We start from the raw sequence: 18783 nt of genomic DNA on the forward strand, positions 1-18783 counted from the left end.
CATATGTTCGACATTGTTCATAATCAATGCACGTTTTGACCTTGGAACCAATTCAATCACAAATGCTTGAAGAAGACGGCCGAGCACCACTTAAAGATCAATCTAGTGAAGGATGAAAAAAAAGGACAAACACACTTGTTTTTCGCACGCTGTTTTATTTCCATTTCAAATGTATATCCAATTGTGCTTACGTGATACACAAAACCAACAATTCCCAAGGAATTGGACGCATACACACAAAAAAATGACCAGACAATAGACAAGTCTATTCATGAAAATCAGGTTTCATATGTGATGGAAAATAGCTCCGAAGAAATATTCCGGGTGAATAGAAAAGGCGTCTTTTTGAATGGAAATTGGAGTTATTCTCGAAGAATGAATGAGGAAAAATGTTCGCTCTTTTGATTATTTGAATATTTAGTCGAAATTCACATTAAACAGTAGACATGAATGCCAAGGTCATATATTTGGCCGAACATATTTTTATTCAGTCTATAAGACAATTTTAATCAATTTCCGAAAGAATGGCGGAGAATTTCTTGTGAGGAAATGTCAAAAAATATTTGGTGTCAACATTGATTAGCCTTAACAAAAGCTCAACCGTTATTACAAAGTGGGCGAGTGCGACGAACGCAAAGTTTTGACAGTCCTTTTCTCTTCGTCGTTCTTCCAAGACTTCATATTAATTCGCATGTTAAATTTCCATATATACGAAATTCCCACGAAAAATCGTTTAATGTAAAATTGTTAATAATGCCATTGGTTTTAAATCCAAAAATGCAATTTTCTCCAAATAAGAATAGTTTTTCAAAGCCGAATTCGTTACTTTTACCCAAGAAAAATCGTATCCGCCAACGCGATACTCATCGCAAATGCAAATATCTGTCACATGTATAAAGACAACGCAAAACTACTTAAGCCAAAGCTCTTTTCCCAGCAAAAGTCGATTTCATCCGCTATAAAATCTTTTCCGTTCCAAGCGCAAGAAGTGCTCTTGGTCTTATCTCAGCACACATTCTATCCGAAAAAAGATGTAAACAATTGAAAGTATAGCGTAAGCTATTTTTGCATGGAGTCATTGTTATAATTGGCTTTGCTCATGACACTATCTGTGGATTTGTGTTGGTAATAAGGTCGATGTAAATGAAATGTTCAACCAGCTTTAATATTTACAAAATTTGTTTGTTTTTGCATATCCAATTTCCGACGGTGTTTTTTAGCATTCGAAATTGATGCGAATCCAAATCGAACACCTATGTTCTTTGCGAAAATCCATGTTTGATTTCAATCTTTTGTACAAGTTCCGTGTGCTTGTTGCATTGAATTCAATTTCACATATTTCATTTCTTTCGCTCTCTCACTCTCTCTTTCTCCTTCAGTAAAAACGAGTTGCGTAAAATTGATGGTTGTATTGTTGTTGCGCACACCCGCACATCAAGAGCTTCTTGTGTGCTGTCAAACGAACGAAAAAAAATACGCCACGTACAAGCGTTAAGCGGATTTAAATATCATAAAATAAATGGTTATAATGCTCATAGCTTTGTTGAGTGCTGTTGTTACGTAACTGAAATCCCAATTTTGCATTGTGATGGAAAAATCAACAGACCGGCACTGTTCTTTTTTTTTGTTGCTGTGAGCCGAATGACAAATTTCGGGGTAAATACATTCACATTTGATTTGCATGCCATGTTGAACAACATTTGGCATTAAGGTTGCTTTTTTCATGCTGCCATCGACATCGATTCAATGAAAAGGTAAAACAGCCTGAGGCTATGCAATTAAAAGCAAAAAACAAGCGGTCGTACATTAGGAACAAGCTTCGATTTCAAAACAAACAACTCGACGCATATTTTTTGCGTCTTTTTCATGCGGAAAACAATTTTACCAACCTAAATGATTGGTATTTATTATGTTTTATGACTTTCTGTCCCTTTCTCTATATATCCCTCTTGCTTTCCACTTCTCTCTTACCGTTCACTCTCTCTCTCTCTCTCTCTCTCTCTCTCTCTCTCTCTCTCTCTCTGTAACTTTATATCGCTCTTTTTCCCTCCCTCGCTCTTTCCATTCCCTTTACGCCTATTCTCTCCCCCTTTCCACCTTGCCCGCTCTCTTTCCTCCCCTCTCTGTGTCGAATGACTTTAAATTCAAATCACGTTTTTTTTCTGCCGGAGAATAAATATGCGTTATTAATTGATGATGATGTTTTCATGCCGAAGACTTTTTAATGATTTCCACAGCACATTTTAACAATGCAAAAACCGTCCACATGCTAACAATAAAACCGAACAACGTCGAATACCATTTGTAATTAATGCAGTGTAAATGAGTTGTCATTCACGTTTCATTTGACTTTCAAATACGGAATTCGGAATTTTTCGCATGTTGTGTACAACGCGTAACGTAAACCAAAAATATCTCAAGCATATTCCGGTGGGTACGCCCGCAGCCCGCTGGAATCTTTCATTTAATTGGAACATGATTTAAAGATTGAACGGGGTTCTCTTACGTAACATTCAACGTTTTTCAATTTTTAATGAACAACATACTTCGATATCATAATATTTCACTCATTATTATGAATAGATGTTTTGACGGAAAAGTTTTTATTTTCCTGCAAAAATTCTACCTTCTGAAAATATACGCGAGTGGATCAAATAATCAGGTTGTAATTTGAAAAGGGCTTCGATGATGAAACTTTTCATCAAACCAATGAAATTAGATAAGTTTCAGGTAATATTGGATTCACCGAAGGTAGATGCATTCATTTTTTAATCGTAGTCTTAAGTAAAAAGTGACTTTTGCCTTTACAGTGAAAGTTCCCATATTTTTACATCGCAATTTATTCACAAAATTGCTTTCTGAATCGTATTTGGCTTTGGTTTTATTTGGCTCCCGAGTATTTCTTTGCGAAAACTCATTGTTACAACACAGTTCTGGTGTACTCTTTGTCTTACAATTCATTTTCTTTTTAATTCACCAACAAGTTAACGTTACTTTAAAGAATAATAATAATATAACTACTTAAAGAAACAACATAATCAAATAAGAAATGTGCGCACACACACATCTAAAGCACATGAAGTATGCATTTATTTACAAAGAAAATCTTGAAACTAATGTAATTAATTTAACCGAAAATTGCTCACTTGAAACCACTCAGAAATTCGAGTGCATTATTTTTTTGTTGGTGTGTGAGAGTAGCGAAGGAAGCTTTTAAATCTCGAGTAAAGCCTCAAGCCACAAATTGCTTCTTCCGAGTAGTTATTACAAGGAAGTTTAATTTCTGTTTCTTTTTGTAATCATAGTAAAAGCGATGAGAATTGCATAGAGATTGCGTTTTTCAATGGAAATAAATTCCATTTTTGAATAATTTAATTTTTCATTCGAAGCACCATTCAGTGAGAAGAAAGAAAACGTTTTAGAGAAAAGAAAGAAAAAGAAATGGACTTAAGCACTAGCTTTTGGCAATGATTGATCTAAAAAACTACTGTTTTTTTCTTTTCTCTCAAAGTTATGTTCGTTTTTATCCTAGTCTAAAAGCAATTACTTCGACCAAGAAATTTGCAAAGTTTTCGTCTCTTTCCCAATAGGAAATAAGATGCGGTCGAACATCAAATATTCTCATAGGACATTCCCAAAATTTGTTCCGATAAAAAACCCGCCGACGGCTGTTGTTCCTTCTCCCCGCGCTCAAATCGGCTGAACGAGCGAATTAGTTGCTTTGATCATTTTGTGGAAAGATGATTGAATGTTGATTTATAACTTAATTTCATGGGAATGCCCTTTTGAATGTTGCCCATTTTCAAGCCACAAAATCGGCTCAATCATAATAAGCCGAAAATCCTGTGCGACAATTTTGTTCGAACATCAAAATAAAATGCTGAGATGATTTTGTATTATGGAAAGTTCGCAAATGTTACAAAACATAAATTTGCATGTGTATGAGTGTGAATAAATCACAGAGTGACATTAATGACGCAAAAGAGGGACGTTGAGAAACAAAAATTGATGGCATGAAAAAACCGAGAACTTTTTTTTTCATTCGTATGTTTTATTGCTGATGATATTTTATTATTCATGATGGACAAAAAAGAGAGGGAGAGAGAGTGGAGTGTGTGCGTGCCGTAAGAAGTTCTTTTTCCTCTCTATCTTTTTAAAACTTAATATGTATTAACATTGGGTAGCAAAAAGCTTTTTCGTGCTCACATTCATTCGCATATGTGGAAAAAGGCACACAACAAATGTTCACGCTATTTTACGCATTCAATTCATGTATGGGTGGGGCGGGGGAGAAAAAAGCGGAAGAAAAACCATATTAACTTACAATGAGCACATTTGAATTCATTTATTCTACAGAAGCTTTGGTTGTATGAGCAACATCCTGTAATCGAGCGCAAGAGAACGAGCGTGTTTTGCATGCGACACATTGTCGTGTGTATATAAGCGACGATGGACAGTATCGAGAGTATGGACAATAGTTTTTTGCGTCGACGATGTGAACAACATCATTATCTACGATATGCCTCTTTCCGTTACTACTTTCTCTCGCTCTTTCTTTCTCTCTTTCTCTCTAGCACTGCTTATCGCTCTCTGGTCCTTTTTCCTTCTTTTCAACTGTCGGTCTCTTTCGGTCTCAGTGTCTCCCTTTCGCTCTCGACATCTTTCCTCTCTTTCTCACTTTCCCTCCCTCTCGTTCGCTTTTTCCTCCTCTCTCTTCTCGCGTATTTGTCCCTGTTTGAAATATAAAAACATTGCAAATCCTAATGTTGCAACATTTATTTTTATTTCTCTATGTCCTGTATAAACGCACATTGTCCCCATTGTTTCTATCCATTATGTATGGAATCCATTCAAAGTAATGGCATCACAACTTGTCAGATTTTGCCATCGACTTATTCCCGATGGAAGAAGATGCATTGCATCATTAACCACCGACAACAAAATTCCATCTTCAAGTACATACCCATCTGCCATTATTCAATCACGCGATTTATGAGTGAATTTTTTTAAATAATAAAACTTTCGTTCATTCTCTCGTTCAACTAAAATTGATTAACAAACGCGCCGTTTACCGCAGCAAGGACAACAGCCTGTCATATCATTTTGAGACCGTTCATGACGACGGCGAAGCACTGTTTGTTTTTCAAAATTTTATGACTCGTAAAACGAGCGATTTACTATCAACGTCGAAGATCAAGTTCGAGTCAAGCTATTAAATTTGGTGAATTGCATTGATTTAATGACGGGATGTTATTGTTAAAATGGATTTGAGTACTATTTTAAGCGTTTTCTCAGGAATAGTGTGAAATGATTCAAATAAAACAAAATAAAAATCGGATAAACAACAGAAGAAAGACGAAAATTCGAAGAATAAAAGAAATCATTCTACAATAAGAAAAGAACTCCATTGACAGTCTCGCAGTAAGAATTCAAGTAAAAAGACTTTTTCATTCACACAATAGTACAATAGAATGAATGCTTTCCATTAAGGCATTCAAAGCTCCAGTTTTTTTCTCGTTTTCACACCATCGATTCTTCGAAATCTCTCATATGCGTCAAACATTAAGAATTGACACAAAAATCAAAGTTTAACTATAGAAAATCAATTCTGAATAGCGATTTGTATGTGTTTGATTTTCATTGAGTTCAATGAGTTTTCAATAGAAGCACTTTTTATCGAATTTTCTCGAGAGAGAAAAAAACTGTTCTTTCATTCTTACGGTTTTCTTCATTTCTTCAGCATGGCCATCCCTTTAAATACTTCGATTCTTCGGACTGAATTGAGTAGAAATTGGCGGAAATGTAAGTTCCGAAGACAATCGTCTCGGATTGATGTCGTTTATTTGATATTTGTTACACAAATAATAAGCGACATTCCTTGAACATATTCTTTCTTCTCGACTTGAAGTTCTGACATTATTTGACGAAGGTGTGAAATGTTGGTTGCATTAGTAAAAAGTTCGAAAATGTTTGCGGAACCAAAGACAGGTTTAACATTTAGTCATTCAACTTGAAGAGACTTGTGAAATGGTGTCCCGTTGATTTCTTTATGGGACTGATGGACGTTGAAACCACTTTGATTACAAGAAGAGAAAAAACCGCTCCATCTCTGGATAAAAACCGCTCTGGAATGGCTTGCATAAGTAATTCTTTGGAAAGCACCAAACGGTGCTTATGGACAGGATATTGGATGGTTGTCTCTCAATTGAAATCATTTTCGAGTGAAAAGTTACAATTTCATTGAATTTTCCCATGTTAAGCATGAAGGAAAAGAAGAAAAAAAAACTAATATATGAAGATGATAAGTAGGAGTAGAAATAAGTCAAGTGGGTCAGCATGAAACACTGGACTCGGGGAAAAAGTCGGAAAAAATTCCGAAAAATCCGGCAGATTTAATTAAACTAATTGCAAACGGGAATTGTACGTATCGATTTAATCGAAATGCAGGATGTGTGTAAATCAGAGATACAATGGCTTTCCGAATACGAATTAAATAGAAAATGTGAAACAAAGGTGTTCAGAGTAAAACAAAGACGACTGTTTGGTTTGACTGCTCGAGTAAGAAGAAAGTTTATTCAGAAAAATAGTTGTCACTTAGATGACAGATGCTGTCGGTTCGGTGTTCAACACGAATCGACTGTGGTGAATACATTTATGTTTCTTATGTCTATGCTCTAGTTTGTGTTGTCCCAAAATTGACAACACTATCATGTATTTACTCTTAACAAAAGGATTCGAACATTTTATCGATGGAATTTCCATGTGAATGCATGTATCTCATGTTTTGCCAAATTAGAAAATGTATACTGCTATATATGCAACGATGGAATCGATATCCCATTGTGTTGAACGCGCGAGAATGTCAAAAACGAACAAAACATGGGTTTGTTAAAGCCGATTTCTTTCACTTTTCTCTGTTTCTCTCTCTCTTTAATATCTCTAAAACATTTTCTCTCTCTTTCTCCCTATCTCGATGTGTGTTTTCTTCACATTTGTCTCTCGTTATCGGTATCCCTCTCATTCGATGCACTAAGATAACTTAGTATTCAATCGCCTGAACAGAACCAATGTCCACTAAGAGCTTCCATAATTTTCACTGTCCCTTTTTTCAACGTATGCATTTTTCCCCCTAATTGAAGTTATTTTTTGTTGTATTCAGCTGTTTTGCGATGTTCCTGTTATATTGCCGTTGTTGCTACTAAAATGGACTATGAATACACATACATTCGATGTTCGCACAAATGGAAGACAATACTCGGTTAAACTATATGGCAAAACGAGAGTGACAACAGCAATAACATTGAAAGAAACTTTGTAAACCCATCCATTACGATAAGTCGTTTTGTAAATGTTCGTTGTGTCTTTGTGCGTTGTTTTTTTTTTTTTTTCAATATGTACATTTTCATCTGGGCCGCATCGTACCATTTTTTAGATTTCAACCCCATCGATATATCGCACTCACACAATCTCTCGGTTCTCTTCACTATGGTTCCTACTTTCTTTCTTTCTCTTATTCTCTCTGTTTCTCTGTCTCTCTTTTTCTCTCCATTTCTGAATGAAACACAAAACAGTGAGTCTTTTTCCATCTCCCCGTCTGTTGCTTAAAGTTTGCGACTTGAAAATTTGCCATTATTTATTTGTTCGTTGAAGCTATTTACAAACCCTTTTCTCGTTTCCGATCTACTTCTTTATTGAATTTCGATGACAACAATGAACAGTGAATATCTACACACATACACACATTTTCTCCTTTTCTCCTCCCCATTCCAACTGTGTCTTTTGTTTTTTCGCCTCACATCCGAATCAATTTGTTTGTTGTTGTTGTCATCATATTTTTGTGTATTTGGTGTTGTAAACTGTGTGTTCTTATCCAAGCATAGTATCAATCATACGTCCTCAAGGAAAAAATTTAAGGGGGGGGTAATTGAAAAAAATCGAGAGGGGTAAGCAAAAAAGTGAAGTGTATTTTGCGAAAAGTGTACCTTTTTCGTTTTTTTTTTTTTTTTTGGTGCTCCTCACTTTTTGGGCGAAAATCCCTAGCAAATTGAAAGAATTTTTCCTACGTTGACAAAAAAATTGATAACCAATAAAAAAAAAAAAAAAAGGTCCTCACTTTTTTGGCGAAATTCCCTAGCAAATTGAAAGAATTCTTTGAAAATTTTGAAGGGGTAACACTTCGTCAGGGGGGGGTAATCGGACCCCTCGGACCCCTGCTGAGGACGTATGGTATCAATAGTCAATGAAGACGAAACAATGCCACGCCATTTGAATTAATTTTTCGGTCGTCTTCGTCGTCTCCAACTCGCCGTATTCAAGGAGAATATCCACATTATATGCGAAACTAACTTTCCAATGGACAAATTAATGGGGCCAACTATTTTGGTTGGAAAACTTTTGAAAGACGTTCGCATACCGAAAGACGTGAGTTGTGAGTTCAAGCGAATTTTTAATCCCATTTAATACCATCGACCACGGAACAACGAATTTTAGCTCAATAGAGAATCTATTGAAATAAACTTTTAATCATTAGCGATTGCGTTGCAGATAAGGCAGCTTTTTGATAATAATGGGAAGCGAATTGATGCTGTAATGACATGATTTAAAAGCACATTTATTGCCTGCAGCTATTTTTAATGATTATGCTCATGATGTGCGTTTTAAATTTTTAATCAAATTATTCAATTCAACATTCATTCTGGTCTCGTTCAGTCACTCTCTCTACCCCTCCCTCTATGTATTTTATCTTCTTTGTCCTTCCACCTTTCTATACCTTCCTCTTTCTTCCTTTCAAGCTCTTTTGCTCTCTCTCTCTCTCACCCTCTGTCCCACTCCATGTATAAGATGCAATTTATTAATTTTGAAAACCCAAGCAAATAGCTGTCAGGCATATTTAATTTTATCCAACCAAACGGATTTTCCGTGGTTTTATTTCTCAACATCAGAAATTATGTGGAAATCTAAAGAGGAAATATGGAAACAAATGAATGTTTTATGAAAACCAATGGTGAAGTCCATAATTAGCAAATGAAAGGAAACGAATTTCAAGATTTAATGAATTTCTAAAGTTTATGCAAAGAGTTTTTGGACTTTACATGATTTACTGCAGTTGCAAATGTTAAATTCAACGAAAATGCACCGAAATTGGATTCAAACCCATAAAATTCTCTGCAAACAAATTGAAAGTATGAACTTTTTTGAGAACAATTCTTTTATGGCAACCAAATTTGTTGGTTTTATTTGACACATTTTTTCTCGCTTTCATAAAAAGTCATGTTTTCACGTCCTCAAAAAGCGCATTTTCATTCAGAAAATGCACATTCTCTGTCATTAATTTGACATCCATTCACTTTAAAGCGCACGCTTTCCAGTTGTGAATGGATCAAAAAAATGGTAAAAACAGCAAAAATGCCTGGCGCCATACTGACCTCTGTTCAAATGGTTATCGATAAAATCGAAATTGTTTGCATCAAAAAATGGCTCGAAGTTGTGAAAATTGATGTGATACAAATGTAGAAGTGGATAATATAATTGGTGCTTGTCAATAACAACACGAAATGGTTCTATCTATTTCAATTTTTCGACCAAAAACCCCGTACATCCGACACAAACGACCAAAAATTGATGAAATCAAATGAAAGCAATCGAATCAATAATTCATCGTCACAAAACCCCCGAACGATATTATCGAGTTATTCAATTTCAAATGACAATAACTAAAATGGAGAAACATGAAAATATTTATTTAAAAGACATGAATGACCGAACGATTCAAATGATTTTGGAATTAGTTTTTGATATTTGTCTTGTGTGTGCGCCATTGTTTCCGCTTCGATTGGGGTCGTGTGAGTCGTATTGTTTAATGATTCAATTTACAAGCAACGAAAATTGACATTGATATGATTACGGATGGGGTGTTGATAAAGCACCCTAAACACACAGAGACCGACAGACACCGTGGGAGTTTTTAGAGTGATATCACAAAAATCAAAACTAACAAGATATGGTATTGCTCGTTGAAGCGGGTGAACGAACATGACACATGTGCCACAATCAACTTTGTGCTATCAATGTCTTTGACGACATCTTCCCGTCGCAAAATTATTACTTAACGAAACGAATATCCGAATCCAATGAACTTTCGCATTTGATGAATCCAACACAGCATCCGCTCATGCTTTATGATTCGATTGGCATCACTTTCATCATTGAGAATATTGCTCGATGAACCAGTTGGTTTCCAATTTGTTTTCAACAATTTATTCATAGAATTTTTCTGATTGAATCTAATTGCTATACGGAAACGATCGATGGCACGCTTTCTTAATTGAAAAGGAATATTTTTGTTTCACTTTGCAGGGTTTCTGATTGATGCTCCGCAAATTGGCCTTTCATTATGTAATAATACGGTAATTTTTGTTGTTAGTAACGCACTTTAACGACAGTTTATGTTCAATTTAATGAAAAATTATGGCATTTTTATGTGTTTTTTTCGAAGGTACTCGAAGGAAACCTGGCACAAAATAGCGAAATATTGCTGTCATTCTAAAGATTTTTACGAGACTTTTCAGCAGTTTTTCTTCTACTCTATGTCTCCCCTCCCGAAATGTGTGTGTGTGATCGCTTCATTTAAAGACGCATACTTACTTACTTGCTGTTTAGTTACTTACTTTTCATCAAAATGTTCTGGCAGAGAATAAAACCGAACGTTCATTCACCATCTGGCACATTTACGATCTAAAAAATGGTACCATCTTCCACTTTCTTTTTAAAAAACGTCAAGTCATAAAAAAAATCAAATAATAAAAGAAAAAGTTGTTGGTCCGATTCAATCTCTTCCAAATGCCTAAACGAAAAAAAAAATCTTCTAACATCAAAAAATGTCTTTATTATTTTCTTGTTCCATTTTATGGATTTTTATCTTTTCGAGAAAATGTTCCGTTTTATTTTCGTGGCTGAATGACAAAACTTTATGGAAATAAAGTAAGAAAAATAACCAAACGGAATGCCAAATTTGGTGGGGAAGTCGTTGTTTGTTCCATTCGGAAATTGTCATTGATAGCAATCAGTCTTCATTGAACACAGTAACTCAATAAGCTACGAGCCAAACGAAAATAAATCAGAATGTCACGAAGCACCTCAATTTGCATTCACTTCATTACGAATTTTACGATTGGTACGAACGAAGCAGATGAAATTTGGGAAAAACTATGCAACATTCGGAAATATATATATTTTTTTTCCATGGTTGTGTCTCGTTTAAATTACATGATTTCAATGTAAAATCGTGTGTCGGAAGTTTGTTCATGTTTCGACGTCGAATTGTGTGTCGAAATGTGCACACATTTGGATTTTATTGGGCAATCTGCGAGTCATAAAATTGATATCGCATCTTGTAAATGTGTGTAGTCGACACATACACATAGTTTCTATTACTTAGTAGTTGAAGCATCTGAAGCAGAACGTAAACGAAGCCGATTTCAAACCCGTCAAATGGAATTTGAGCCAAACACCTTTTGCAATATCCGTTTGTCGATTCAGCACAATAAAATGAACTCTTTTTTTTTATTAAAAACTAATCGACACCATAAAAAGACTACATATTCCGGATTTTGATACGCTCTTTTGTTTCAATATGTGCGCAATCGGTTGGATCTAATAAGACGTTTGCTGCACAACATTCACAACCAACATCGTCCTTTGGAGATTTTATTTGAACGGAGGAAGGAAGAGGGAGAGGGTAGAGAAAGAGAGACGTAAAGAGAAAGGGAGAGAAGGAGGGATAGAAAGAGAGCAAGCACCGGTTGAAATGACCAAACCAAAGAATGCGAGAATATCAAAAGGGAATTAACCTCGAACGCAAACCGGATAATCTCAATGAATTTTGAATGACCCATTTCATGTAAATTATGTTAGTATGCCATTTCGAATCGAATTACAGTAGCTACCAATTTAATTGGCTGTTTTGCTGCTAATGAGTTTTCCTTTCTTCGCCACACTTGCTCACTCGCTTTTTTCGCCATTTCATATTGATGGTTGTAAAGGATTTTCGATTGAGTGCACGCGATTCGTATCGCTGTGATACAGATAAACTGTTTTGGATGTCGATGTTGGTGTTCGTCTGGTTTTACGAACATATTACTACGAACGTGGTTTATTTATCGAACATGTGCCGGTGTGCGGTGCAAATGACATTTTCATAGGTTCAATACCACCAAAAGATAACAATGGTTTGACCTCTGTACCGATTTAAACCGTACTATTTATGATCGTGCATTAAACAACACTATTCGCGCATTCCCATTTGGAATTGCAACGCAAATTATACCACATAAACTCAGACACAACGAACATCAACCAGACAGTATACAGCGGAATGGAACAATGAACGAAAACAAAGAATGGATGCCATTGTTTTAGGAATATTTTATGAACGTCAAATGAAGTCTTCAAATCCAGAAAAAAATGCAACGGAAGGGGGGAAAAGAGAGGGGCGGTAGAGAGAGAGAGAAGCGAAGAGCAAGAGATGGAAAGAATGAGATGGGAAGAACGAAAGGGAAAAAAGAGAAAAAGGGAGTGGTAGATATAGAGAGAACGAACGAGGACGAAAGAGAGCGTGAGTGTAAGAGGAAAAGAGCAAGCAAGACAGAAAAAGAAGAAAATCGGTTGTACGAGAAGAGAACTAGATAGAACAGGCGAAGAAGAAATTGTGTAACAAAGATTGAGAGAAGAGTTGGATACATCAGAGGGAAGAATGTTTGCGATGAGATAAGGTGCAAATAAAAGTCGGGCAAAAAAAGAGCGGAATAGTGTAATTTTCGAGAAAAAAATCCATTGGATCGAAACACGAACAAAATCACCGTAGAGTAAACTTGATGTAGTCAACAAATTTTAAACGGTCCAATTGAGAAAAAGCTCTAAAAACAATGAGAGTGAATCCGTTGAAAATATTAATTTGAGATTTAATAGCTCCTACGGTCAAAGACCGAACACTAAACCAACATCAAGTAGTTTTTAAGTTGATGTCAAACATAAAATGAATTTTGTTTACAGTAATTTCATCGATAATTACACCATTCCATTCTCAGTCAATTGAAAACTTTCTCAATATTGCAATCGAAAATGTATAAAATTCCAACTTATGAAAAAAGTCGTAAAAAAGTCATTTCTTCATATCATTCAATCATAATTTACTGCGAAAAATGTGTTTCTTCGAAGAAAAAAAATCCGCATAAAATATGAAAAAACGGATAAACAAATAAATAACGGGCATTATCATTAAAAGCGGCTTGCATAACGGCAAACACCCCTCGTCGACCAATACCCACATATTAGTTTCGTTACATTGTTTCAAGACTGAAAGGGCAAACGGTGTATTCGGCTCATTCAATCTATTCGGTTTAAAAAAAAACTTTGTAAAACCTGGCACGACCGTGAAATGAAAGTTTTGCCCAAGACGACAATTTCTTTGTTTACGTTCGCATTTCTTCCGCTGAATAAAGATTCGTTTGTGATAAAAGCAACGAACCGTAACGAAAATATTTCTTTTCCTTCTCGTCCGAGTGAGAGAGGTGGCAGGCGCATTTTTTTCGTCATTTGGAATTTGAACAAAGTTTTTTTTTTTTGGAAGGTTTGTTTGGTTTCACATTTTATTTGTTGAAAACGATAAAGAAACAAACAGTAATAATTTGTGTTGGCATTTTATCGTCACTTGAAATGTGTATTCATGGTGGTTGTTTTTCCGGTTCGGTTGCGCATTTCACATTTCATTCAAAACGGATTCAGATTCTTTAGTTTCTTCTTGTTGTGACCGGTATTTTTTTATTGCCATAATTTATTATTTGCACATTTTTGCCATTCCACAAACGTTCGCGACAAATATTTTCTTATTTTAAACAACAAATTATATGGATAAAGCGACGAAACCAACCATTTTTATCATCAAACAAATGCAAAATGCCCTTTTATTTGCAGTGTCTGACACGATTTCGAAATCATTCATTTTATGCTCGTTATTTATCCATAATTATGGTTTTGAATAAGCGCCCAGCAACGGTTTTTTAACACCTTCATTTCATGGTGATGTTTTGAAAACACTGAATGTGAAAGCTTAACACGGCTTGAAATCGTGCAACCATAATTGAGCTCTGTGCAATTTGAAACTGTGACCATGGTTTATGGTGTTTGTTTTTGACTTTGATGTTGCAAAGTTTTTAATTACATTTTTCCGAAAAAAAATCTTTCGGAAAATTGCAAAGTTTTTTTTTATTATTAGATTTCGTGGAATTTTGTAAATTTTACCATTTTCGGCATTGACGAGGATATTAATAAGTTAATGGGTTAAAATGTATTTTATGAGGCTCTTCTATACATATTATCACATTCCATTTCAAGGCGCAAATTATTTGTGGTTTTTATTAAAATGACACATCACATTTGAAAAATTGTGAACTTGCATTTCAATTAGTTTTCAGTTCGTGATCAATGGAGGTGTGACTTTTCAAACTTTTCATATGAAATTCGGAGTTCAAATCTACCGAAAAGTGTTGCAACAGACCGGTGACCTATTGAGTCATTCTACGAATCCATTAATAACAAACAAATAACAAATATTTATAATAAAACAACAAAAACCGATACAAAATGTCATACAATTCAAATATAACTAAATAACTTTAAGATTCCAACAACGAACATTTTGATATTTCCAACAAATACACAATTTTATGTTAAATTTTTACAATCGAATGACACATTACATTCGATGTGTTTCTTTGTCCGACGTAAATATAATATTACTATTATGTTGAATGTTGATAATTGTCCGGGTCCACATCGATAAAATGATTTTTAAAATGTAAAATATGTGGCAAGTTTTTCGATGCCGAAACGATGTCACACTATCGAAAAACTTTTATTATTTCAACTAATTTTATGAGAACATTAAAAAAAACTTTGCGACCTTATTGCCGTCTATTTATGGTTCATCAAAGTTTTCCTCGATTTTTATGCTTTAAAATGACAAACTTTCAATAGATATTGGCGTTTGGTTGAAATGTGTTACATTAACGGTCCACCAATATGGAACACCGAACTTTAGTCCTTTTTAAAAATAGTTAGGACACATTTATAGACCACATAAAATCATATATGACATTAAACTTCGCGATTTCATTCAATCTCGATGCAAGTGTGCGTTCATTTCTAATGACAAACAACGTATTTCGAAATCAATATTGTTTCTAAGTTGAAATGAATTCGAAATCGAATGGAAAGTAAACCAGTTTTGAACGATAAGAAATTTTGTTTCGGAAATGTTAAATCTATAATTTTCAGTTTTGTTGAAGTAGAGCATGTAATTATCACTCGCAAATAGTGTGCTTGGTGGACACAAAACTGCTTTTTATCACTGTTTAAACTTTAAACATTTCGAAACAATTGGCTTCCGTAGCAAATGTGGTCAAGATGAAGACATGATCAAATGAAGACATGATGTTCGAAGACATGGTTTAATTTCGTTTTCTAGATAAGACTCGGATTTGCCGCTAAATTTTTTAGATCTCTGCAATATTTGTTATGAATCTTAACATGCAAATGTGTGAAGGAATAAAGAGCCATCATCTTCGAAATAAAATTATTTTCTTTTGTTAAAACTGCGTTTGCATTTGATTAATCCGCTAAACCATTAAATTCAATTATATTACAGGTACAAAAGTAGTCGAATATCTGATTGAACAAGGAGCTAATGTGAATGCCCAAGAAAGTTATAATCTCTATACTCCACTCCATTATGCATTTTATTCAGGAAATTGTACAACGTTAAAAATATCATGGAACTGTCTAACGTAGATATATTTTGTTATATATTCTCATAGCTATTCTCATTTTTAATTGAAAAATTTGTATTTTTAATAGAAATCGTTCAATTTGATTTTTTAGAGGAAGGGAAAAGAGCAAAATCCGTTTTGGTTGCCAAGTTGAATACATTTAAGGAAGAATTTGGAAAAAAACATGAAATTCCTTCTATAAATTCAAAGATATATTAAAGAACCGAATCAACGGGATGCCAACACACGAGATGTATTAGATTGGCTATGTGTATTCTAGTTTATCATATAAGCATTTGAACACCTTAATAACAATGAGCAATAAAAATTAAACAATCTGAAAATGATTTAAATAAGACCATTTTGTGTGAACATGTCAACGACGAATTTCCATTGATTAATGGCAGCTTGGGAAGCTGGTTTACTTGAAGGGTCCGAATCATTATCCAACTTGTCAAGTGATGGTATTGAATTAGCATTTGATACTTTCATAGTCTGAATGCTATAAAATGACGAGAATTTCGCTTTTTCTCGAAATTCATGCCACATCCTAAAAAAATTATCATTCTGTTGTGATTGTATATTCAAATATTAACGTCCATTAAGTACTCTTTCCTTACTTTTCATGAGTGTAATCGTCCATTGGACTTTTTAGCAAGTTCATCATTTTTTGAAACTCCGAAATATAATAATCAACGAACAACGTGAAATTCGCATTCAAATCAATGTTGCCAACACTTGTGAATAAGAAGAATGCCAAATCAAACACAAATGATTCATAAAAATACGATTGAAAATCATAAATTTTCACGTTTATCGAGTTGGAGTCGAGTTGGTTTCTGATCATTATATTGTTGATCCATAAATCGCCATGAACAATTGTCGTATACGGTGTGTCAATGGCAATGGTCAAGTCTTTCATATATTTCTCATGCATTGCATACATGTTGTCAACTGCATCACTCATTTCCGAAGTGATATTAAGAACACGTTTCACCTCGCCATAAATTAACTGAAAAATACATTTTTCTTACAACGTGTTAAATATATTTTTTTTAGGTTTGATATACTTCGTATATTGCATTGTCGTTTTCTTTCCGTAGATTGTGTGATTTTGTATACGGATTTACTTTTGTATTGTACAATTTTGGGTGGCACCGTTTCATTGCAATGCCCAATGCATGATATTTTGCCAAAACCTACGAATGAAATTCAAAACTTTCGTGAAACTATCTAACGTTGGCTTTGGAATATGGAATACTTTGAGGATCGCCAATGTTTCATTTGTATTGAAACCCATGCGCTTATCTACGTTAGTAAAATTGTCAAGTTTAACGTTTTCGAGCAATAAAATAGCATCAGAATCGGCATATTCTGCGTCTGTGAATTCAGAAATATGTGTATTTTCTTTTAATTCAGATTAGTCATATTAGAGCTTACTGGGGTTTAATGAAAATCTCCATCCAAGGCTTGGAATGAACGCGTCCAATCGCTCTTCCAGCGGTACATTTGCAATCTCTTCAAACTGTTCCAAAGCCGGAATGATATCCGTATAAAAGCGGACCTCTTTTACAAATGTCACTGCTGGTTTGAAAACTTTAGCCAAAATGGGATTGGTCACCGGTGTTTTGATGACAACGTTGTAAATGTCGTTCTGCGTTTTAAAAATATCGATTGAATTTTCTAAAAAGTTTTAGTTGAATTGATGAAACTCACTTCGTCAGAATCATTTTCTTCATCGGCTACTTTTACAACAACCGATCGTAATACAGCACCAAAATTATCACCAGGCTTTGTTAAAGATTTCAACGTATATTCCAAAACTGTTTTATTTAGACTTTTCTCCAGAAATTTGGTGAAATTTTTGATTTGATTCTCTTCAATAGATGAACTATTGCGGTCTCCATATACCGTTAAAATTAAATGACAAAACGAAAAAATATACAAAATATTGACCATTTTGACTAAATTTACAAAACCAAGCTACATATAGCAGTGTTCACGACGCACTGATGCGAATTAAATTAATTATAAGCAGCACAACTTGCGATAAAGATGTCTAAATGGTTTCATTCGCTCTCTAAAATCGGTCATTATCAGTCTTAATGGCAATGACCTTTTTGATCTTAGTTTTTTTTTTCCTAAAACGGTTGTGCAATGTACATCAGATAATTTTAATTAAATGAGCACTTGGCACCAATATATAGGTACTTCAAAATTTTGCGTTGATTATACAATATTCACCAAACTGGCATTGATTACGTAATGTTAAGTTAATTAGAATTGGCATGAAGTGCATATCTAATGCACTGAATGAATGACTTGTTACCGATATAATCCGATTAAAAGTGTCACATTTCGAGCGGCACATTCCACGTTACTAAATCATCAAAATATCTTATGAAAGTCTATAATTTCATTTCTTTGATTTTTAAATCACATTTCACTGACTCCGTTTGTCAAGAGATTATTTCTATTCTTCCCTCGGCTTCAATCAATGGATTATTCAAATTTAAAAAAAAATTTGTTTGAATCTGTTGAAATTTTTTTAAATCGTCTATCAAAGAGCATATCATTTTCAATGATTTCTGTGTACATCAACTTTGTTCGGGTCCTATCAAATGGGTAGCGCGTGTGTGAAAGTCATTCCAAACGAACGGAACTGATTTGAATAAAACATCGACTAAAAAGCGATAGTAAATATGTTTTCGTTGCATAGTAAATATGTTTTCGATTTAAGTCGAAATGCAAATAAATTATCGCATTTATAAACATAAGCTTTATTGAATAAGCTTCAATGTTTTGATATTATCGGCGTTATTCTGCATAAAAAGAAATTACCATTCCGTTTGACATTCGCAGAATTATGAAGAGCTGTTTGAAAATTCAAACACATACAATCAAAGCATGTGTTGATTTTCGCAACAAATCAGTCATTAATTTAATTCAAAATCACTGT

The 18783-nt window shown here is 34.4% G+C and overlaps 1 protein-coding gene across 1 annotated transcript; it reads right to left on the reverse strand.

Moving 5' to 3' along the window:
• Positions 1-15776: 15776 nt before the first annotated feature.
• Positions 15777-17816, reverse strand: LOC116347425. The gene is made up of 6 exons (XM_031778001.1): positions 17541-17816; positions 17265-17478; positions 17086-17204; positions 16895-17023; positions 16445-16836; positions 15777-16374 (listed from the first exon to the last, which is right to left on the reverse strand). Exons 1-6 carry the CDS (start codon positions 17781-17783, stop codon positions 16173-16175), a joined length of 1299 nt encoding a protein of 432 aa, XP_031633861.1. The 5' UTR covers positions 17784-17816; the 3' UTR covers positions 15777-16172.
• Positions 17817-18783: the final 967 nt, after the last annotated feature.

This window comes from Contarinia nasturtii, unplaced genomic scaffold (genome assembly GCF_009176525.2).
Source record: "Contarinia nasturtii isolate CC-2019 unplaced genomic scaffold, AAFC_CNas_1.1 Cnas_scaffold_1902, whole genome shotgun sequence".
NCBI lineage: Eukaryota > Metazoa > Arthropoda > Insecta > Diptera > Cecidomyiidae > Contarinia > Contarinia nasturtii.